Source organism: Monoraphidium neglectum, assembly GCF_000611645.1.
Source record: "Monoraphidium neglectum strain SAG 48.87 unplaced genomic scaffold scaffold00660, whole genome shotgun sequence".
In the NCBI taxonomy this organism is placed as follows: Eukaryota; Viridiplantae; Chlorophyta; class Chlorophyceae; order Sphaeropleales; family Selenastraceae; genus Monoraphidium; species Monoraphidium neglectum.
Window position 1 is genome coordinate 1 of NW_014012968.1, and position 22,071 is coordinate 22,071.

Genomic DNA, 22,071 nt, shown 5'->3' on the forward strand with positions numbered 1-22,071 from the left:
GTCCTGAAGTGCCTCCAAACACTCCCTGGCATCATCCCGACTCTGCTGCGATTGTTCTCATGCATTTCCAAGTCTCTATTTCACCTCTTTGGCCACCTAGTGCAGCCGCATGAAAGCAAGTGCTGATTTGATGTCGCGCAAAGTAGTGGTGCATGGAGAGGTTGACAAAAGCAGTGCTGTGCTTTTTATGCTGGCTGCCCTTGCAGCCAATGGACGATTATGATTATCAAAGATTGCGCTGAGGTCACACATGACTGAATTCAGGTCTCAAGTGCTGCGCCTGTGAGGCCAAGGTAGGGGTGGGTTCAGGGGTTTCGGCGGAGGTTGCACAGTTTCTCCACAAGGGCAAGCCTCCGCAGTTGAGGATGTTTGGAGCAGGAAGGGACAACGCCGCACCTATGGCACTCGGTATCTGCTGAAATTGCATTTCATATACATGAGGGTGAGCGGACGCCTCTTATGGCTTGTCGAGCACACCAGCGTTTTTGGGTGCTCGGAGCTGTCATGCCGGTGACCACTGGTGCCCAGAGAAACTACAAGATGCTCCCCTTCTCATTGATCACACATTTCCTACCACTTTCTGGACTTTGTACATGAAGGATCGACACAGCAGCGTTGCATCAGCACCACGCCGAGGTCCTCCCCGGCCTGAAGGGCACACGTGCCACGTATAAGGTGTGTAACACGTCCAAATAGTATGTTGTGCAGCCAGCCATTGCTTCAGCGTGGGAGCAGGGCTTGAGTGTGTCACCGCGATCAAGCGCACGACCATCCAGAGCGGTCTACCTCTGTACGTTGGTCGCAATTTGACACATAGAACGATCGAGGCTCAAACCACCTACCTTTGCTGCGCGGCGTGCAGGTTGGACTTGAGGCGCCAACCCGCCAAACATGCGTTTCCTTATCCTCGCCCTGGTGGGGGCTGGCAGCCTTCAATTTGCGGCTGCTGCACGTGAGTTCTATTAGAAACCAGCTTGCTTGCCGCTGCGATCGTTCCTGCCGGGGTGCGCACCCAGGGGTGCGGCTGTTCAGCAGTACAGCTGAACAGCAACATGCTGCATATCGTATCACGGGCCCTTGTGCGTTGCTCGACCTGTGTTGCGCTTGACCCCCTGATCGGCCTTCATTCTCGAATTCTGAACGGGTGAACAAACCATCAAAGGTCATAAGCCCGTCAAGGCCTGCGCCGTGCAGCTCAACGCGTGGGACCAGTGCGGCGGCAAGAGCGGCGCCCACTGCCCCGGCCCAAAGTGCGTCGCCAAGCAGTGGGACGCTCACTGCTGCCCGGTCGGCTTCTCTTGCGTTCGGAACGATGATTACTACTTCAACTGCCAGGGTCAGATGAACAACAACAACTGGAGCAACAACAATAACAACCAACAACAGCAGCAGCAGAACCAGAACCAGAACCAACAGCAGCAGCAGCAGCAGCAGCAGCAGCAGCAGAACCAGGCGCAGCAAGCCCCGATCGAGGTCGTCAAGCCCGGCCCCGCCATTCCCATGAAGCGCGCCACCAACGGTGCGCCATGCCACCAATCACTGCCCCCCTGCGCTCGTGGGCGCACCCCCGCCGCGCCGGCTTTGTGACGCGCGCACCTAGCAGCACCCCTCTCTGCTAGCGCCGTCCCCGGCAAACGCGCCTCCAAGCCTGCCTGGGCACACCCCTTTCTGAACCCCTGCAGGTGACCCCGCCTACTCCGACGTCCTCGGCCTGTCCTTCATGTTCTACGAGGCCCAGCGCAGCGGCAAGCTGCCAAAGACCAACCGCATCACCTGGCGCGGCGACTCGGGCGTCACCGACCGCGCGCCCGACGGCCGTGACGTCAGCGGCGGCTGGTACGATGCGGGGGACAACGTGAAGTTCAACCTGCCCATGGCCTGGACCACCGCGGTGCTCGCCTGGTCTGTCTACGAGTTCAAGGACGTGAGTCAGGGCGCCTGGGGGGGGGGGAGGGGGTTGACGTGACCTCTGGGGATGCTTGGTCCCGTGCTGTTTTGAGGCATGGGACGCGGGAACGCCCCAAGGGGAGCTGCGGCGTCGGGAGGAGATACAGCAACAGTGATGGGCCAAAATGTGTGGGCGGGGAAAGTCTGGGCTGCGCAGGACCCGAAGGGCGCGCCTTGCACAAAGAAGGGCCCCGGCCCAACCAGGGCGCAGGGGTGCACAGCGCAGGGGCACGCCCCGGGCCCATTGGCCAAGTGCTTCAGAGCAAAACGGCCGCATTGCTGAACCGCCGTCCTCTTTCGCTGCCTCCACCACAGAACTACATCGCGTCAAAGCAGTACACCACCGCCCTGGACAACATCAAGTGGGTCACCGATTACTTCATCAAGTGTGTGGGTGACGGCACCGAAATCGTGGGCCAGGTCGGCAACGGCAACCAGGACCACGGTGAGGGGCTGGCTGCTGGGGCAACATGTTTGATGTAACACCAATCTGCCAACTGGGGCAGGCCCTGCGGGGGCGGCGCTGGAGTATGGCGGGTGCGCATGTAGGCCGCTTCACAGCCGAGGGTGCCCAAATTTGTTGGCCTGGCCTGATTGTGACCTCGAGGATTTGCCAGCATACTTGCGGTGGGCGACCCCGCAGGCAGCACACGCTGCCGCGGGCAAGCACATGGAGGAGGACCCACCGCAAACGCTCTTGTGCGCACCCGTGTCAATCCCTGCTCCCCGCCTCGCCCTCCGTCCCCCCCCCCCAAGGTGTGTGGGGCCGCCCCGAGGACAAGACCCAGGCCAACCCCGTATACGTCCTCACCGCCGACAAGCCCGGCTCCGACGTCGTCGGCGCCATGGCCGCCGCCCTGGGCGCTGCCTCGGTCGTCTTCCAGGACACCAATCCCGCCTACTCTGCCCAGCTGCTCGCTGCCGCCCTCAAGGCCTACGCGTTCGCGACACAGCACGTCGGGCTGTACAACAACGCAATTCCCGATGCGGCCAACTTCTACCGGTCAAGCAACATGTACGATGACATGGCGTGGGCGGCCACCTGGCTGGCGGTCAGGACGGGCAACGCCGCGTACAAAACTGAGGCCAAGGCGCTCTACCAGAAGCACTGGGCCACCGAGGACGGCAAGGGCGTGTGGAACAACTTTGGTGGGTGGGGCTTGGGGCAGCAGTGGGGATCAGGGTGGGGATGGCAGCACGCTGGGCCGGGCGCGTGCAGCTGTCTTTGAAACACACGAGCAGGGGTTGAGATTTGGTCAATTGCAGCCGCCTGGCGCCCGGCTGCGCACACCTCGTGGATGCCGACAGTGCTTGCTCCCTTGCGCGACTGCTGACCTGCACTGCCGCCTCGAGCTCCCATCTTGCTGCAATAGCTGAACAGCATGCACGCTCCCTCGTAACCCTCAACTCGCCCCGCAGACTGGGACAGCAACTCCTGGGGCGTGGTCGTCTTCCTGTCCCGCTGGTTCCCGGAGGACACCTTCTACAAGACCCGCATGGCCGACTTCGTCAAGGACTGGACCCAGGGCGGCGCGTGGGTCAAGTTCACGCCCAAGGGCCTGGCGTTCAGCGGGGAGTGGGGCAGCCTGCGCCATGTCGGCAACGCGCTGTTCCTCATGGAGGCGTACGCCAACGGCGCCGCGGACGCCGCGCTCACCAGGAAGGTCGACTGCTTCGCGCACGGCCAGGTGCGGCCCGGGGGGTGCGCCGGGAGGGGGCGGGGGTGCAGGGGGCAACGGGCGGCGGCACTGGGCGCCACGGCGTCTACATGCACCGGCGGCCGTTGGGCGGCTTGGGACGGGCCTGCAACAGGATCTTTCCCACCTAAACCCTGCCAAATATCCCCGCGTGCTTTGCATCCCTGATCTTGCTACCTTTGCCCCCTCACGTGCAATCCTCGACAGATGAACTACATCCTTGGCGGCGTCACCGGCCACTCCTTTGTTGTGGGCTACGGCCCCAACCCCCCGCAGCAGCCCCACCACCGCGCGGCCAGCTGCCCGCCGCTGGGCCAGCAGTGCACCTGGGACTACTTCAACAGCCGCGCGCCCAACCCCCACACGCTGTACGGCGCGCTGGTGGGCGGGCCCAACGGTCAGGACGTGTACGATGACAACCGCAACAACTTCATCCAGAACGAGGTGGGTCTGCCCGGCATATGGGGGCCTGCGCTGCCGTTGGACTCTGCCGGTGCATTGGGCTGGCCTTCACGGCCGCAGAGCGTGCGTCTGTGAGCCGCTTTGCCCTGCGCAGAGCCGGCCGCTCACGCGTCTGCATCCCTTTTGCGGCCTCATGCTTGCAACCAGGTGGCAACCGACTACAACGGCGGCTTCACTGGCGCCCTGGCCGGCCTCATCAGCCCCGCCGTCAGCGCCAAGGAGTGCGGCGTCAAGTACCTGAGTGCCTAAGTGGCCAAGTGGCTAAGAACGCCCCGAGCATTCCCTGGCAGTACCGCCCCGCTCCGCCGTCTGTGGCGCGGCGCGCTTGCGGGCCTCTGAAATGAGTGGTAACAGCAGCAGCAAGGGCCGCAGGCGCACGCCCCGCACTCAACCTGAGTAGCGATTTATGTTCAGCCCATGTGGTCCCTCTTATTGCTCGTGTTTGTTTATGGGTGTGTGTGTGCCCGCGCACGGGTCACGTGACGGCAGCAGGCTGCCACCTGCACCAGTGGCGTTGTGCTTGCTGACAATGCGCACTAGCCATGACTGATGCAACGCCCGACCGACCTGCGACCCCCACATACCGGTGCACCACGCCATTGCGTGGGTTTTGTGTTATTAGACATGCGCTGTGCTGCGAAATGCACGGCGGGCACGTCGCGCTGAGGAAGCGCGGCGTGCCTGATATAGATTTATACACAACAACTTTTGATTAGCCACGCCAGCTGAACCCTTTTGATCTGAAGCTTCATGCCATGCTTGATTGCACCTATTGCTGGTATGGCGGTCAACTGCGCACGTGAGAGGGCGCAGCGACCAGCCGCCGCGTTGATCCTCGCACCCATTTAACCCACCCTTCACATCTTGCCTGCCAGAGGGCTGCGTGACAGCACATGCACAAGCTGTAACAAACAGCACCCCGAGCATCATTTCAGCCGCGGCTGTATGGAACAGCACGCATGTGAAATCCAGTTGGCAGCGACTGACGGCGGCAGGAAGGTCGCCGCTGTGGTCACACCGGTCTGCGCAGTGCTGATGTTTGCGCAGGCCACTCGGCAAACGCGCCAGCGGCACAAATCCATAGTGATGCAGGTGCGAGAGTGAAGCACAAGCACAAACAACAGCTTTTTACACCTTAAATATCGTATGTAGGCTGCGATCGCCTGGCATGCAGCAGACGGTGCAACCGCCGCCCTGAGACATGCCGTACTTGACGGTATCCCAACAACTGGACCTTCCGACCGCGCACCTGCCGTCCACATTTGTACTGTAACCCCAACTTGGTACAGAGAGATGTATAAGTCGGGATCAAAGGCATCTTCTGCGCCAGGGATCTCAGGGACCTCATTTGTGGCATCATGCCTTTTCGTCGCGCCGCTGCTTTCAGTCATGTGTGCGGGCTATGTCGCCATTGTACAGCGTTACCCAACCGTGCGCATGACCTCACAAACACAAATACATGTTGATATTTTGAGTTTTCAGCAATCGAGCGCGAACGATGAAGCCGTGAGTTGCGTGTCACCGTGAACTGGATCAGAATGGCAGCGTGGGAGCTGGCTTCCAACGGATTGGGAGTACCGACAGATGAATGTGGCATCCTAACGTGAGCACCGCGCCTGCCGAGGCGCGACGCGAGTTACTTTAGGGTCGGAGCGCGGCAGCGCGCACACGTCTCGCCGCATGCTGTGCGCCCCAAGCCCCATCCTCCGCCCCCGACCCGCAAATTGATCCGCCGCTCGCGCACCTCCGCCAACACGCCCTGTTGCAGCCAGCTGTATCTGAACAGCAGCGCGCACGCGCAGGAGGCCGCGTGCTCTGCTCTGCTGCAGCTGCCGCAGCCCGCCGCTGAGCGCTTCCTCATACAGGTGTGAGGCAAACCAACGAGGCACAGAGGATGAGGGAGGGGGGGTGAAAGTGCGAAAAGTTCAAGAGCACGGAGCGCACCGCCGCTCGCCCCTCAGTGCGTCAGCGAAGGCCCAGCGCAGGCTGCGCCTCGGACGAGGTCCATCTCTGGGCCCGCAACCGCCCAGCCGTGCGCCTTTGAGGGCCCTGGCGCCAGCAGCCTGCGGGGCTGACCCGCACCCGGGCGCGGCCCCATCGCCGTCAGGCGACCAGGCTGCCTCGCCCCTGGCCCCAGATCGCCGCGAGAACGCGCGCCGCCGCTCATCACCGCACCTCCCCCACCGCCCCTGCTCTGCCAGGTTGTGTACCTGGCAGTAGCGCGCCCCTCCACCTGCCTGGAGCGCGCCGTGGTGGAGCTCTGCCGGACGTCGCTGGGACTCGCGCTGAAGGTGCGTCTGCATATCGTCAGTCTGTGGGGCAGAAGAATTGCCATGGGGCAAAAGCGCAGCGAAGAAATGCCGTTGGGCAAGTGAATGCTGGGAGCGAATAGTGTTGTGGGGCAGTGGCGCTTTGTTAGCAGGTCCGCAAGTCAGGCCAACCCCCGCGTCAACAGCAGCAGCGGCGGGGACAGCGCGTTTTGGTTGTTGTGAGCTTGCGTTCGGCTGGAAGTGGGAGCAGCCGGTTTCGTTTGCCTAAGAGGAGCTTGCCCTGGCCACAATGAAGACATCAGAGAGCGGGTGCTGCGCCTGTCAGCCTTGACAGCAGCAACGCCCCACTAAGCTCTCATGGTCGCCACAAGGAACACGCCGCGCCCGCGGCCCAACTGCACCCCCAACGCGCGCGCGTGCGTCGCCCCTGGTCGCCTTGGCCTGCAGGTGGCGTGGCTGCTGCTGGCGCTGCACCTGGACCAGCCCAGCAACCGCCACCTGGCGTTGTTCAGGGAGAAAGTGGAGTGCGCGGCGCTGGACGGCAGATGGGTGGGCGGGAAGCGCGGCGGGGCGCGGGGCGAGGGGTGGGGAGCTACCCGGGTGCTCCAGCCAACGTGGCCCTGTGTGGATGAGGGGCCCTGTGTATGAGAGGCTGCAGCTGGGGCCGCGTGGCGGGTGCTCACGTGCGGGCAGCACACGGACGGCGCAAAAGCCAGCAAGCGCGGTGTCAGGGATGGCAGGGGTGCTCGGGCGCCTCGGCGGCCGCAGAAGGGTGCAGGGCGGAGGCGTGGCGCCGCCGGGTGCGTTGGGCCACAATGAGCCCTCCCTGACCCGCCCTGTGCGCCCGCAGCCCCTGCCGATATGGGACCTGACGCGACACCTGCTGGCGCCGGGCGCCGAGCTCAGCGCAGCGGCGGCGGCGGCGTCATCCTCCCTGGGGGATTCCTTTGTGGCGGTGCCGCCCAGCAGCATCGGAGCCAGGCTCGGCTCGTCGGGCGGCATCGGGCGCTTCCGCGCGTCGTTCGAGGGCCGCAGGGGCGGCGGCGGCAGCGCCGGCGGCGCGAGCTTGAGCGACGGGCAGCAGCACCACCAGCAGCAGCAGCACCCGCAGCAGAAGCAGCGTCATCATGCACCAGGGGTCACGCAACCGCTGCTTGAGAGCGAGCGCCGCGCTGTCGTGGGGCGCAGAGGTGAGGGGAGGGAGGAGAGCGAGGGCGAGGATCTGGCCCCGCGCGATCTGGAGCCGCTGGAGGAGTTTGAACGCCGGCTGGGACAGCTGCATGACGACCTGGGCGACGGGGAGGGCGTCACCGCCCTCATGCGCGCGAGCCGGCAGGCCGAGGAGGCGGCCATCGCCCTTGACAGCTTCAGCGGCGGCGGGCGCACGCCGGCGCAGGCGCCGCCTCGGAGCGTGGGCGGCAGCGACGTCGGCGGCCGCGCAGCGGCCGCGGCGGCCGGGGCCCCGTGGTTGGTCGCTGACGAGGCGGAAGACACGCGGCTGCTGTCGCTGTCTGGGCTGCTGGCCGCGCAGCCGGCCGGAATGGAGGGGCGGCTGCGGCGCGACCTGTTTGGGGCGAGCATGGACTTTGTGGCGGCGCTGTGCGAGGCGTCGCGATGCCTGACGCGCTTCCAACAGGTGCGAGGCGCTGGGTCCTCGGTCGCAGCCCCTGTGTCCGGGCGTTTTGATTGGCTGCGCTGCCGGCGGTCTCGGGCGTGACAGCCTGCGGGGGACGGTTGCTCGGCGCGCTGCAGGGGCTGCGGCTGCACCCTGGAGCGCCTGGTCGGCCCGTGAAGCGCCGCACACAGATTTGCGAGGCCGTGCAAAACAAACGCGCAGGCGGAGCGGATGCCCGTCCTGCGCCGCTGCCTGCGCCGCATCAGCAACGAGGTGGAGGCGGCGGCGGCGCAGCAGGTGCCTGTCCTGCTGCCGATCGGCGGCGGCGGCGGCGGCCCGGCGGAGCGCGTGGTCCGGCTGTGCGCTGACGAGGCTGTCATCTTCAACAGCGCCGAAAAGGTGATATGAGCCTGTCCGGCGCCGCGAGAACGTGGGCGCAGCCGCGCGTGCCTCAGCCCGGGCTTTCGGGGCCCGGGGCTTCCTTGTGTGGTGGAGAAGAGCGGCTTGCGTCATGTGTTGGCGGCCGGCGGCCGCGATCGCGCCTCTTGCGCGCGCCTGCGGTATGAAGCAGCACATTCACAAGTACCCTTCTCATCGGGTGATTGCATCCAGGTGCCATTCTTGCTCACCGTGGAGGTGATTGCGGAGGACGGCGCGCCTGGGGACGGCGGGGCCGCGCTTTCGCCACTGGCGCGGCAGCGCTCCAGCCAGCACGAGCAAGGGGCCTCCCTGGAGCTGCCTCAACACCTTAGTCAGCAGCAGCAGCAGCAGCAGCAGCAGCAGCAGCAGCAGCAGCAGCAGCAGCAGCAGCAGCAGCAGCAGCAGCAGCAGCAGGATCCCGAAGCGGCGCAGGGCCGTGAGGGCACCGGCCAGCAGCAGCGGGGGCCGGCGCGCGGGGCGGCGCCAACGCCGTTTCCAGCCCTTGAGGGAATGAGGACCCCCTCTCCTGCACCCTCTCCCACCTCTCCAGCCCGCGCCCCTGCTGCGGATGGTCACGCGGCGCCTGGGCCGGCCGGGCCTGACAAACGCGCCGCGGTAGCTGCTCGCACCAGCAGTGGGGATGCACACCGGTCGCCGCAGCCGCAGCCGCAGCTGCAGCTGCAGCCGCTGCTGCCCGCTTCAGCGTCCACCATGGGCCCGCTCAAGCTTTCGCCATCTCAAGGCGGTGGCGCGCACGTCCCCACCGCCTTGGAGCTGCAGATGCAGGAAGCTGCCGAGCGGCTGCGCGGCGGGGGGCGTCTGGTCAAGGTGCAGCTGCACGTCTTGGAGGACCCGATGTTGGCTGCTGCAGCAGCTGCCGCGCAGCTGGCCCTCAGCTCGAGCTGGCATGGGGACGGCGGCGGCGGCCTTGCCCTCGCAGGTTCCGGGCAGCTGCCGCAGGGCGGCAGCTGCAGCTGGCATGCAAGCAGCGGCGGCGGCGGCAGCCTCGACGCGGCCGGCGGCGGCGCCTGGCTCCACGGGCGCCTGCCATTCGCCCGCAAGGGCAGCGGGGGCGCGGCAGCGCAGCAGGCACCGCGGCTGCTAGAGCTGCGCCTCGACGTCTGCGCGGGCGCGGGCGTGCCGCTGGGCGTCACGCCCGCGCCGCGGCGCGGGCGGCGGCGGATGCCGTCCTTGGAGGCGATCGACATGCTTGCAGGCAGGACGATGGCGGGCAGCATGGCGGCGGTGGCGGACATAGGGCCGCCGCTGCTGGTGCCGACCGGCGGGAGTGGCGCCACCAGCGTGAGCGGCAGTGGCGCCGCGTCGCCCAGGGGGGAGGTGGGCGGCGCGGCGGGGGCGGCGGCGGCAGAGGAGCACGAGCAGGAGCGCGAGCGGGTGGGCGAGACAGGGTCTGGCCCTGCGAAGCGAGCCGACCCGCACCTGGCAGTTATTCAGCAGCAGCAAGAGCGGCTGTCGACCGAGCAGCAGCCCGCAAATGGGGTGGCCGACCAGCCAGCAGCTGCGGGTACTGCCGCAGAGGAGCGGCTGGCCACTGGCCGGTCACTCCTGGGTTGGCTGCTCGGGCGCGACGCGTTGGTGGACCCGCAGCAGGAGCAGCAGCAGCGGCGGCGGCGGCGGCGGCCAGGGCCGGACAGTCACCACCAGCACCAGCAGCAGCACCAGCAGCAGCAGCAGTCGCCATGCGCTCAGGACGACGCGGCGGCGGCGCAGGACCGGGTGCGCCAAGCGGAGGCCGCCGCGGCCGCCGTGTACGGCGAGCGCTGGGCACACAAGGTCCGCCGCCTGCGCCGCGCGGCCGGCGCGCGCGCGGAGCAGCCGGGGTGGGCGGTGCGGGCGGTGATCGTGAAGAGCGGGGACGACTGCCGCCAGGAGGCGCTGGCGCTGCAGCTCATACGCGAGTTCGGCGCGATCTGGGCCGGTGAGCGGCACCGTTGACCTCGCTTGACTGGGGGGAGGGCGGACGTTGGACCAAGGGCGGTGCACAGTTTTCAGCTGGAGTGGCTGAGCCGGCACCGCCAGACCCGGTGACTGCAGGCAGTGCAACCGTTCAAAAACGATGGTGGCAGCGCCGGCTTTCGCGCACATACCTTACCCCACTCACATCGACCCACCCGTCCTCTCGGCCGCGCCCTCGGCTGCACGCAGAGTCCGGCCTGCCGCTGTGGGTACGGCCGTTTGAGGTGGTGGTGACGTCAGACGACACCGCCCTGATAGAGCTCATCCCTGACGCCCTCAGCGTGCACACGGTCAAGGCCAGGGCGGGTGCGCGGGCAGAGCGCGACCAGGGCCGCGGCGGGGCGCGGCAGGGTGTGCGACAGCATTTGTAGCGACAGCGGATGCATTGCATGCACTGTATGAAGTCTTAGCCGTGGGCGCTGCTGTTGGTTGCAATTTTGTGCCTGTCCAACTGCCCGTGGCTGCTTGGCTGGTGCCTTTGAAGGACCGCGTTGTTGTGAGACGGCCCTAATTGGGGCAAACTCTCGTAGGTCACCCGACTTGCGTCACCCCCTCCGACTGCCAGGCAGCAGCCTGTCAGAGTACTTCTTCCGCCGCTACCCGGCCGGCAGCGCCGCCTGCGCCGCCGCGCAGCGGCGGTTCACAGAGTCCCTCGCGGCCTACAGCCTCATCACATACCTGCTGCAGGCACGAATGATTGCGTGACGCAATCCGGTGCAGTGGGTTCGTTTCTCACCCATGTGGGGGTTGTATCACCCGTGGCTGGTTCAGACGCCCGCCGCAACCCACTCCCCTCAACTGACAGCGCGGTCTTGCCCAGCCCGCCATCCGCCGCCCAGCCTCAACCGACGCCTTGCACCACGGCGGGGGCGTTGCCGCGTCATCAATCCCTGCTTTTCACGCTGCGAATTTGAATTCAAACCGTCCGGCCCCAGGTCAAGGACCGCCACAACGGCAACATCATGCTGGACGACCAGGGCCGCGTCATCCACATCGACTTTGGCTTCATGCTCACCAACGCGCCGGGGCGCCTGCCGGGCGGCGTCGGGTTCGAGAACGCGCCCATGAAGGTGGGGATGGGCCGTCTGCGCTTGCGCAGGCGGCGGCGTCTGCAGCCGCCTTCGGCCGGCTGTGGTCAGCAGCAGATTCTGAGTGCGCCTTCCGATTGCTCCTGGACTACAATATCCCTCTGGTGCCCCCTAGTGCTGCATTGTCCCAATGTTATGTGTTCCTGTGCACATATACCTGGCTTTGCGGTACCTGAGGCGTGTGTGTACTCATCTCCGCCTGGTTTGTCCTCATCCGCACACTCAGCTGACGCGCGAGGTGCTGGAGGTCATTGGCAGCGACAGCAACGGGGCCCCCTCTGAAATGTTTGACTACTTCAAGGTTTGCGCCAGGGGCGCGCGTGAGATGCCATGACATTGCAAATGCAGAGGCTGTCAGCAATCCTTCCGTCGTCCCCTCACAACGGTGGCTGCTGGCTGAGCAGGTGCCCTGGTGCTGGCTTGCTGGACATGTTTGGCTTATCTCGTCTCTGCTGACGTATCCATCTTAGTGGAGGTCCCCTGTTATTAGCCGGCCGCCCCCTCCCAAACCCCAACCAAATCAGGTCCTGTGCATACAGGGCTTTCTGGCGGCGCGCAAGCAGCGCGACAGGATCGTAACACCCGTGCAGGTGCGCCGCCGCGCGGCTCCGACCCCTGCCGCATCGACGTGCGACCGTGCTTCCGGGCACCCAGCCGCATCCCAGGGGTCATGCCCCAGCCTGAATCCAAGGGGCCGGTTTGAGCGATGTCCCGGCCTGGAAGCTGGGGCCCCTCGCTGCTGAGGCAGCGCCCTTTACAGAGTCCTGTGGTGCCCCACACCGCGTGTGCTCGCCTCATCAGCATGACCGCACGACGTGTCTGCCCGCCTGAAGCTCCTTGCATAAGGCGTTGGTAGGGTTCTACACGATCAACTGAGTCTGCAAGCAACCATTGCAACCATTCACCGCGCTCTGCGCATTGGCGTTCCTCGCCCGCAGGTCATGGCGCGCAGCGGCTTCCCCTGCTTCCAGGGCGGCGGCGACCGCGCCGTGCGCGCGCTGGCGGCGCGCTTCGCCCCGGCGTTGAGTGAGGGGGAGGTGGTGCAGCACGTGCTCGGGCTCATAGGTGTGTGGGGTCCCGCTTGGGGGGTTGGGACGGGCGGACGGGGTTTTGCGGGTGTGCGGAAGCTGCTTGACGTACTGGCGTTGTTGGTTTGGGGAGTTTTGTTGACTTGCACCTGTAAGGCTAGGCGATCCGGCGGCAGCAATGGAGCTGGCGCCCTCCGGAAAACCAGGTCTTCTCTCAAGGCACTCTCTCGCGGCGTGTGTCGGTTGCTGCCGTCCTGCTGGCGCATGTGCGGCCGCCACGTGACATCCTTGTGTGTACCCGTTTGCTGCAAACAACCCCTTCCCACATCTACCCCTTTGGTGTGCTGGCATCCCGCAACCCATGCTGCGCCTGGGCTGTCCATACCGCAGGCGACAGCTTGGACTCCTGGAGCACTCGGCAGTACGATTACTACCAGAGGGTGCTGAACGGCATCCTGTAGTGCTCTGTGAGAGCTTGCTGAGGGGCAGTGTGTAGTCTATGAGTGACAGGCAGGGGTGTGCCAGAGCAGACGAGTGACGTTGATTGGCATCATCCCTTACAACCATTAGCCTGGCTGCGGCAGGGGCGGCGAGAGAGGCTCGAGGGCGCCGCCCCGCGAGTTGCGGCATGTGCTTTACACTTTCAATATCGTGCGAGGCGTTGCCAGCACTGTGCCAACCTCGTGTACCCTGTGATTGACGGCACGGCGTTGCCTCTTGTTCTTGACAACAAATTGTAATTTTCTTGGAACATGCACCTGTGCCGCCAGCGCTGCAGGCCCACGTGAGTGACCAACGAACGATCAGCCAACCACCGGCGACACCTCGCTCGACACCGTCAGTTGCCCACGCCCCGACCACACACCCCAACACGCCGGCCGCAGCAGAGTGGGACAGAATGCAACTCAAGACCAAGGGCGTCTTTTGCATGACATCGGCGCTAGTAACCCGCCAAACCGCGAAAGGTGTGTTGATTTCAACGCGGCGCGGCAGCTGTCGAGCTGCGTGCTTGTGACGTATGCGACCTCACGTTCGTCGACTAAGCGTTCGACATCAAGCTGGCAGTTGTGTTGCTGCGTAGCGTGTGTCGGCTGCCTTGCCCGTGCTTGTCACACTCTAGTGATCCACGCTCATTAGTGGCATTCCGAGCGACTCTCGTCCCTCCTAAGGGCTTCATGACCACGACCCCCAGACTACATCCCATTCTCAGACTGCAGAGCCGCACTGTGTGCCACCTTGCCAACGGCGGTCCCCCGCACCCGCCTGATTGCCCGCACCCGGCCAACCGGAGACGGCCCCCGCCCGCCCCACCCCAGCGGCCCACGCTACGCACAGCCAATGTCGCCCGACCAGCCAGCACCCGCCGCATTCGGCGAAGCGCGGCCTGCGGGCGCGGCGATGTGGGTGCCATGCTTCATATTCGCACACCTGTTTGCGGCCTTCTGGATCTGCCGCGCACTGGCCAAGCTAGCGCCAGAGCGCTGTCGCAGGCTGACGGCGGCGCTGCCTTTCTGCCGAGGTGAGGGGCCCCGGCGACGAGGGCCCCGCCCCGGCGACGCCGGCGGGCCCGGCTGCCCAGCAGGCAGCGGCCGCAAGGTGGTCCCTTGGTCACTACAGGGCTCATCGGGTCATCACTTTCGGCCCGACAGGCGCTCACACTCTGGGCTCTACGGGCGGTGAGGCCCGCCTTGTCATGACCTACTTTGTCTCCTCGGCTCCGCTTCGCAGGCGCGCGCAGTGAGGCTGAGCCCGCGGTGCGCGCGGCGGGCGACCTGGAGGCGCCAGGGGCTGCACGGCCGGGCGCCGCGGCGCCGCTGCTGTTGGAATGGGAGGGCGTCGGGTGCGCTTACAGCACACCTGCCGGCATCAGGGCGGTGCTTCAGGTGCGGCACCCACTGCACCAATAACACAGCTGTGTGTGTGAAAATCGCTCGCCCACATCAGCTGCAATAGTGATAGCTTGACTTCGCCGTGCGCTCTCTGCCTTTCGCCGCCTTCCCCACAGCAGCCCCGCTGCGCCGCCACCACCGCCTTCCATGCCCCGGCATCCCTAAGCTTGACGTCTGAATGCGCCTGCCCCACGCTGCCGGCACCGGACCGCAACCCTGTCAGGACGTCAGCGGCGCGGCCAGGCCCGGGGAGGTGCTGGCACTGATGGGCCCCAGCGGGGCCGGCAAGTCCACGCTGCTCGACATCCTCGCGGGCCGCAAGTCCGTCGGCCGCCTGGCGGGGCGAATCGCCGTCAACGGCGCCGCGCGCGCCGTCGGCGGCCGCGGCGCCGCTGCCGCCGCTTTCACGCCGCGCGTGTCCTATGTGCCGCAGGAGGACACCTTCCTTCCGACGATGACTGTCGGGGAGACGTGCGCGCTGCACGCCGTGCTGCTGCTGCCCCGGGGGACGCCGGCGCGTGTGGCGGGGGAGCGGGTGGAGGGGGTGCTGGCGGCGATGGGGTTGCTGCACGCGCGAGACACCCTGGTGGGGGCCCTGCACCCCCAGTGGTGCCTGCATGTTTGAGAGAACCAGGCTGATGCTTTGTTTAGAGGCAAACAGAGGGCGCCTGAGAGTGATGCGGAACAGCGCGATGGGCGGCAGTTGCCCGGGCAGACCCCACAGCAGACGCTGTTTGACATGATTTACTGACACAGCGTTGCAGGCGCTGCGTTGACCCAGTCTCAGCCCCGTTGACTTCCGGGCTTCCATTTCATCCCCAACTGCCGTTGCCGGCCGCAGGTAGGCGGCGTGCTGCCCGGCGGCCTCTGCCTGCGGGGCCTCAGCGGCGGAGAGCGCAAGCGCGTGTCCGTAGCGGTCGGCACCCTCGCCAACCCCAGCATCGTATTCCTGGACGGTGCGCACGCCGCTCGCCCCCTTCTCGTTCTATCTGGACGCCGTTTGCTTGTTTCCCGGCGCTGGCTGCCGCCATGCACTGCGCCTCGCTCTGGGTGCAGCCAACCGACCCGCCCCAGCTGCCGCCGCGCCCTGCTGTGAGTCGTTGCGCATCCAGCTTCATCATTGGAATGATTGTATCAATACGCGTGCAGGGCGAAAACGAATCTTGACGCTGCTAGGCCCCCACCCATCCCCCTCCCTCCCTCAGAGCCCACCAGCGGCCTGGACAGCTGCTCTGCGCTCAGCGTCACGGAGCACCTGCGGGGCCGCGCCCGTGCGAGCGGCCTCACGGTGGGAGGCCTCCCCCGCATCCGCCTGGCTGTGTGTTGCCCGTTTCACCTGCCTGCGTTGGCTCGGCTGGGCCACGCTTCGACTCTCCTGCATGAACTTGTAACATGCACGCGACCGCCGCCCCCGCGCCGCAGGTGATCGCCTCCATCCACCAGCCCCGCGCCGCCGTGTGGGCCTGCTTTGACGCGTGTTCGATCCTCTCCGGCGGCCTGCTGCTTTTTACGGGCCCGTGCGAGGACGTCGTGGCCTGGTTCGAGTCCATTGGGATGGGCCCCTGGCGGCCGGACGTGCATGGGACGTCGATAGACTGGGTGATGGATCTGGTGAATGTGGGGTTTTCAGGCAAGCAGCAGGTAAGCGAGAGGTGCATGCGTGATTGTGGGGTTTGGGGTTGAGGCCAGCGGGCTCAGGAGCCGCGCTTGTCCACCCTTTGCCACAACAGACGGGATGCAGCAGCCACGAGCGTGCCGGCATCGGTGGGCTTGTGAGAGGTAGTATTTTTGCCTCTGCGCCTCTTCTTGCTTGGGGCGCAGCAGGTCGGGAGCGTGGAGGCTTGCGCGCGTGCTTTGACCAATCGTCAACGTGTCACCAAGCTCTGCCGTCGAGCACTGATTCACTCACCGTCCCGCCTGCTTCGGCCTCCCCCGCCACCCCGCCACTCCGCCACCCCGGCCCCCCAGGCTGACACAGGTGGCACCATAGGCAGCCGCCCCGAGCTGGCAACGGCCGCAGCTGCTTTCGCAGAGTATTACTTATTGTGTCGCCCGCAGCTGCCGGCAGGGCGCAGCGCCGTAGGCGCCCCAGCCAAGGCCGCGGCCGCGGGCCAGGCCGCGCCCCGTCTGGACGACAGGCGCTCGCTCTCACTTGACTCGCGCTCGCGCGGGCACGGGGGCGTCGCCGTCGGCGTGGTGCGCGCAGGGTCTTGCACAGAGTCCAGCAGCTGGGACCTGGAGGTCTGCAGCGCCCCCTCCAGCAGCGAGGACGGCGGCGGCAGCAAGGGCGCGGCGGCTGCGCGTGCAATGGCTGCCTTGGGTGGCTGCCGCGGCGGCGGCGGTGGTGGCAAGGCGCAGCTCGGAGCCGGCTGGCGCGCGACTGTCAGGTGTGGGTCAAGGACGGATGATCCCATGCCGCTGCAACTGGCTTCGAGTCGCTGCATTGGTTGAGTTTTGTGGTGACGTGAGCGTCGGGGCACCCTGCCCGCCAAGGTCGTGCTGCCACCCTGCCCTGCTGCTGCGCAGCCAGTCGCCCCTCCCCTGATTACCCGCGTCCCCCCGCGTCGCACCTTTCACGCGTGCGTGTGCGCACCGACGGCCCTCTGCCTTCCCCAGGGCGCTGCAGTGGCGTGAGTTTCTGAGGATGGTGCGCAACCCTGCTGACGTGGCAGGTGGGTTATGCGCCGGCCGCCCTTGCTGCATGCACCACCCGCCTGCACCCACCCTTTCCCCACCACGCGTGCTCGCGCTGCGCGGCAGCTGCGCCGCCCAAGGCAGCAACGCAGCCCTGACTCCGTTTCGAGCTCAGTGCCTTCATTCATGTCCAGAAAGTTGCATTGCGCATTGGCATTCATGAATCATCATGGTCACTGCCACGCCTCAGCACTCCTGCTCGCCCGACCTGCTGCTCTTCAATGATGAAACCACACCCAGGCCGCATGCTGGTGTTCTGCTGGCTGGGCGTTCTCTGCGGCCTCGTGTTCTGGCGCGCCGGCGACGACGCGTTTGGCGCGGAGGGCGTGCGCAACCGCCTGAACGTCCTCTTCATCCAGGCGCAGCAGTACCTCCTGATGCCGTGGGTCACGCCTTCCCGAATCCCGCGCAGTGATGTAGTGCAGACACCAGCACCCTCGCGAGGCTGGTGTTCGCTTTCAGCGTGCGTGCCCTCCTGTCCTGCCGTTGACCCCCGCACCGTCTCGCTGCTCAGCCATGACCTATTCTCACACTGTTTGCCAACATCCCTTTCGGCCACGCCGCTCACCCTCGCGGCGGCGGTTTTCACAACACAACCCGTCCAAGCAGGTACGTTTACATGAGCCTCTACACGGCCGACAAGCGCCACTACACTGCTGACATCAGCGCCCGCCTGTACAGCCCCTCGCCCTACTACGCGGCCAAGTCGCTGGCCGTGCTGCCCTTTGTTGTAGCAAACGTGCTGGTGCGGCTTTTCAGACTTCGCTCGGCTCTTGGCTGCTGCTTGAACATCATGGTCGGACACACCGTTTTGCACTCATACACACCCCATCAAGGACATAGTATTGGGCATGTTTGAGCGCAACGCGCCTGGCAGGAAGCAGCTGCAGGTACAGGAAGCGACTGCAGCAGACAAAACACCCTGCAAACATTGGTGCATGGGCGTTGTGCGCCAGCCTGGACTGCTGTGCAATTCTCGCGCCTTCCCTTGTGCGCAGGTGTGTGCCCTGGTGAGCTACGGGATGGTAGGGCTGCGGCTGACGCCGCTGGGCGTCGCCGGCAACAGCGCCAGCAGCATCCTACTCTATCTGATAGGCCAACAGGTATGCATGTGTGTGTGTATGTGTATATGTGTGTTTGCGTGTGTGTGTGTGTGTTTGTGCAGGTGCATGCGTACGTAGGTATGCGGCAGGGTAGTCGCCACCGCTGCTTTGTCCAAGTCTCACAATCAACCAGCCTCTTACGCCAGCCCCTGGTAACAATCACAATCCTGGTCCTGATGCCCATCCCCCACCTCTCCTTGCTCCCCGCTCCTGCCCCTTGGGCTCCTGCCCAACCTCACCCTATGATACTCTCCTTCAACTTGCCCCTCAACCCCTGCTCCACAGGTGCACTCCATGGCGTCCATAGTGATGCCCAACGAAGACACCAGCTTCCTCGTCACCAGTGAGCCCCCACGTGTGGCTGCATGTCTCCATGGCTGTGCGCTTGCTCAGCTCGCGTCTGGTCTTATTGCATGTCTGCGGTTTGAGGGCGTATTTGTGGTAAAAGCAAGGAGGGCCAGTCCCCAGCGTGCCACAAGGTCCGCAGCACAGAGAACCTGCATGGGGCGCGTCCACGTTTGGCCCTGTCGCGACCTGTTCGTCGCCGCTGCGCATGCCGGACCCCACACGGGGCTGCGTGTGCGCAGCACATCGCTCGGCCCGCCCTGCCACCGGAGCCGACCACCGCTCCTATCACACCCCGCCCTCCGGCCGCCACGCGCAGTCCTGTGGAGCGCGCTGTGCATGTACTTCTCAAACTTCATCATCCGCTTCGATGACATGCGGATGGCCTGGCTGTCAAACCTGCGGTACATCTCGGCGGTCAACTTTGCGTACAGCGCCTACATCAAGGCCGAGTTCCAGGGAGCGACCCTCAGCTGCGCCGGCGGCCTGATGGGGGACGCTGAGCTGGCAGCCCTGCGGGGCATGCTGCCCGCCACCCCGCAGCTCGCGGGGCCCGCCGCGGCGCGCGTGCTGGAGCGGCCGGGCGGCGAGTGCATGATGCGCATGGACGCCATCCTGGGGTACTTTGGGGTGCTCGACACGCCAATGTGGGTGTACTTTGCTGCGCTGATCGCTTACCTCGGGGTCGTCCATCTGGGCACCTTCCTCGGACTGCTGCTGCTGGCCCGCAAGGAGCGGCGCTGACAGTGCGGCCGCTGCGGCGATACGGTGGTGGCGGCTGCACCATCGTCGGTGGCTGGCAGCGCCTATGACGATCGGCAGACCCGTTAGAGGGCTGACCGCCTGGCAGGCCGGCCACCCGCGATCGACGCAAGTCGTGCAGACTGTCAAAAGCCTGACCAGGCGCGCAAACCCAGAAACTCGCACCCCCACTCGCGCACGCGCACGCGCACACGCCTTGCGTAACGAACACCGTCTGCTGGATGCAGGCGGCTTGCCTGTGCACTGTCGTCAATGCACAGCGCGCTGATCAGATGTTCGTCGGGCGCTCACATCATCCAAATTTAGTTTGTGTGCAGGCTCGCTGGTTTCCCCCTGCATCAGACGCGCCAAGGAGCCACTTTTCATGGCGCCGGCCGCGGCAGAACCTCGGGCACTGACACATCAGCTACAGCAGCAGCCCCAGAGCGACGCTCTCTCGACAAGTATTGCTCTTGCGGCCTCATCTTTTGCGCACAGCTTCAGTTCCTTGCAACAACATTGGTGGGGCCGCGCAGCACCAACCACCATTGCACTGCTGTTTTGTGCACCACCCTCCAGCAGCCCTGAACCCTGACCGTGCTTCCTGGAGACCGCCCTCGCTCCTGGCGCAAACCCGCAGGCGCCTTGCCGATGGCTGGCTCGTGACGTTGGGGTCCTTGTCAAAGGGGGGGAGGGCGGCGGCGCCTTTTTTTAACTCGCTGCATACGTTGAGTCCCTTCCCTGCACACGCATACTCTTAGTCCATGCATAGTTGCAAACGCATTCACTACTTGCTTGGTCTCATATTGCGCGCAAGGCTAGAGCATGTGTGCCACCCCCAAGCAATGACGCAAGCCACTGCCGGGGGCGTTGGTTTTTGGCGCCTCGATGATGGCCAGGGACGACAACCATCCTGGCAGGGGGTCAGGACTCAGGTGCCCAGGCCCTGCGCCTGCAACGACGTGGCACTCGCATATACTGTGCTTTGTACTGCCCACTTGACTTGGAGCGACGCTCTTGTGTTGAATCCTTCAACCCCCACGCTTCATCTCGAGGACGCTGCACGCGCCGCCACAGCTGAGCCGGCCCTTATTCTTGGGCCTCGTGAAGCGTGCTAGACACCCCTGTTTTCAGCCCCTGCTGCTGGCACCCTTGTGGGTGAGGCGCCGAATACGCCCTGCTTTTGGCGCGTGCTCTTAACCCGCCGGCCGGATGCAGGTTGCTCGCATCAAGCCATAGCGCTGTCGCCCTTATCAGCTGTCTCGGTTTCGCAAATGTCGAGGGGACAATCTGCCGTATCACGGTTCCAGAAAAGAGCACACATGAGGTTGCGTTGAGGTAATGTGGCGCCATCCAGACTGACGGCTGATACAGGCAGTCCTCCACAGCCAGTGCCACTGGGACCGCTTGCTCACCTGACCCTACAGCAAGCTGCCTGACCACCAGCCACACGGTGGGCGAATCTGCCCTGTGATGCCCGGCCAGGCCCATGCATCACGGCTGGAGGGACGAAACCGCGGTGCGTTTCTGCGCGCAAACACACGGGTTCCCGGCGCTGGGCCACGTCTCCTCACTTCCACCCCAGCCCCTCCGCCCTAGCCCCTTGCCTTGAATCCTCCTGGGCCCCAGAACTATCTGTGAATTGGCCTGCATCCGCACTTGTTCTGTGCACCTCTTTGCCCACATTTCAATTGCCCGCCTAGGCCAGCCATTTGCAAGAAGAGAAGGGCGCTTCGCTTGAGCGACAGAGTGCGCACAGGAATTGTGCTGCTCCTCGCAGTGGGGTGCGCCGGCATCGCCATTCCTGAATCATGCTCAGGTGCATGCACACTCCCAACCAATGTCACGTTTTCTTTCCTGCCGTTCTGTCCTTACTGACTGAGGGGTGCGACACACAACCCAGGAAGTAGGCGTAGGGGGCCCACAACAGGCAGTGTCTGCTTGGCAGAGGCAGGAGGAAGGCCTCTTGGTGGGCCAGCCTTATTCCCAAGGTCGCAGTGTTTTGGGCGACGAACAGGTTCCGGGCTGCAGAGAAACAAAGCTTTTCACGACCATCACTGGGCCAGTACACGCCTGTGTTGACGGCTCACTCCAGTGCCCACATCCTGCCTCGGCTCGTCTAAACGCCCGTGGCTTCTTGTGAAATCTACACAGGGCCAGTCTGATTTACAATGCAAAGGACACGCGGCTGCTGCGGCGCATGGTCACGACTCCATCGGCGCCGCCCCGTCCCCGTCGCCGCCGCCGCCGCCCTCGCCCTCCGCCGCCGCCGCCGCTGCGCCGCCGTCGTCGGCCGCCGCCGCCGCGTCGTCCTGCGCGGCCATGGGCTCCTCGCCGCCGCCGCCGCCGCCCTCCTCGTCCTTGAGCAGCTGAGGGTGTTCACGAACGATACCAGGGAGGCGCATGAGCAGGTCACGCGGGCCACACCTTCTGATCCAACCCAGCAAAGTAGCGGATGCTCGCCAGTGCTCTGCGGTCGAAACGACAGCAGCCTCCCTGCCTTGCTGACTGCCTCCCGCCCACCCATGCACAAAACACACACACACACACACACACGCACACACACACGCACAGGCCCCCACCCCACGCATCCCCCCTCCACCTGGATGTATGGCTCCACGTCGTCGTCCTCCAGCACCACGAAGCTGCTGCCCTCCCCCACCAGCGCCACCGCGCAGTTGGCCTTGGTGAGCTCCCCCTCGTTCAGGCTGGCCGCCAGGGCGCGCAGGCCGTGGAGGATGAGCTCCTCGGGGGTGGCGGCCGGGAATGACTCGTAGTGCTTCTCGAGGTAGGTC

The 22,071-nt window shown here is 65.4% G+C and overlaps 6 protein-coding genes across 6 annotated transcripts; 5 read left to right on the plus strand and 1 right to left on the minus strand.

The window, feature by feature from the left end:
* Positions 1 to 891: 891 nt before the first annotated feature.
* Positions 892 to 4,355, plus strand: MNEG_4669 (glycoside hydrolase family protein; the record flags this gene model as incomplete). Its single annotated transcript, XM_014046850.1, has 8 exons — positions 892 to 915; positions 1,195 to 1,519; positions 1,683 to 1,924; positions 2,263 to 2,392; positions 2,704 to 3,096; positions 3,367 to 3,635; positions 3,852 to 4,088; positions 4,254 to 4,355. The coding sequence occupies 8 exons, from the start codon at positions 892 to 894 to the stop codon at positions 4,353 to 4,355; spliced, it is 1,722 nt and encodes a 573-aa protein (XP_013902304.1).
* A 1,289-nt stretch (positions 4,356 to 5,644) lies between these two features.
* On the plus strand, positions 5,645 to 8,399 carry MNEG_4670 (phosphatidylinositol 4-kinase; the record flags this gene model as incomplete). Its single annotated transcript, XM_014046851.1, has 6 exons — positions 5,645 to 5,709; positions 5,875 to 5,971; positions 6,308 to 6,397; positions 6,824 to 6,925; positions 7,227 to 8,012; positions 8,214 to 8,399. The coding sequence occupies 6 exons, from the start codon at positions 5,645 to 5,647 to the stop codon at positions 8,397 to 8,399; spliced, it is 1,326 nt and encodes a 441-aa protein (XP_013902305.1).
* Positions 8,400 to 9,122: 723 nt separating this feature from the next.
* Positions 9,123 to 11,093, plus strand: MNEG_4671 (phosphatidylinositol 4-kinase; the record flags this gene model as incomplete). Its single annotated transcript, XM_014046852.1, has 3 exons — positions 9,123 to 10,350; positions 10,578 to 10,739; positions 10,954 to 11,093. 3 exons carry the CDS (start codon positions 9,123 to 9,125, stop codon positions 11,091 to 11,093), a joined length of 1,530 nt encoding a protein of 509 aa, XP_013902306.1.
* A 257-nt stretch (positions 11,094 to 11,350) lies between these two features.
* On the plus strand, positions 11,351 to 12,965 carry MNEG_4672 (phosphatidylinositol 4-kinase; the record flags this gene model as incomplete). Its single annotated transcript, XM_014046853.1, has 5 exons — positions 11,351 to 11,458; positions 11,703 to 11,777; positions 12,001 to 12,066; positions 12,415 to 12,541; positions 12,895 to 12,965. The coding sequence occupies 5 exons, from the start codon at positions 11,351 to 11,353 to the stop codon at positions 12,963 to 12,965; spliced, it is 447 nt and encodes a 148-aa protein (XP_013902307.1).
* An 877-nt stretch (positions 12,966 to 13,842) lies between these two features.
* MNEG_4673 (hypothetical protein) lies at positions 13,843 to 19,279 on the plus strand (the record flags this gene model as incomplete). The annotated part of the gene is made up of 13 exons (XM_014046854.1): positions 13,843 to 14,023; positions 14,233 to 14,387; positions 14,617 to 14,979; positions 15,235 to 15,349; positions 15,599 to 15,681; positions 15,816 to 16,034; positions 16,452 to 16,780; positions 17,010 to 17,065; positions 17,328 to 17,469; positions 17,697 to 17,832; positions 18,086 to 18,190; positions 18,476 to 18,533; positions 18,855 to 19,279. The coding sequence occupies 13 exons, from the start codon at positions 13,843 to 13,845 to the stop codon at positions 19,277 to 19,279; spliced, it is 2,367 nt and encodes a 788-aa protein (XP_013902308.1).
* A 2,201-nt stretch (positions 19,280 to 21,480) lies between these two features.
* On the minus strand, positions 21,481 to 21,681 carry MNEG_4674 (hypothetical protein; the record flags this gene model as incomplete). Its single annotated transcript, XM_014046855.1, has 1 exon — positions 21,481 to 21,681. One exon carries the CDS (start codon positions 21,679 to 21,681, stop codon positions 21,481 to 21,483), a length of 201 nt encoding a protein of 66 aa, XP_013902309.1.
* Positions 21,682 to 22,071: the final 390 nt, after the last annotated feature.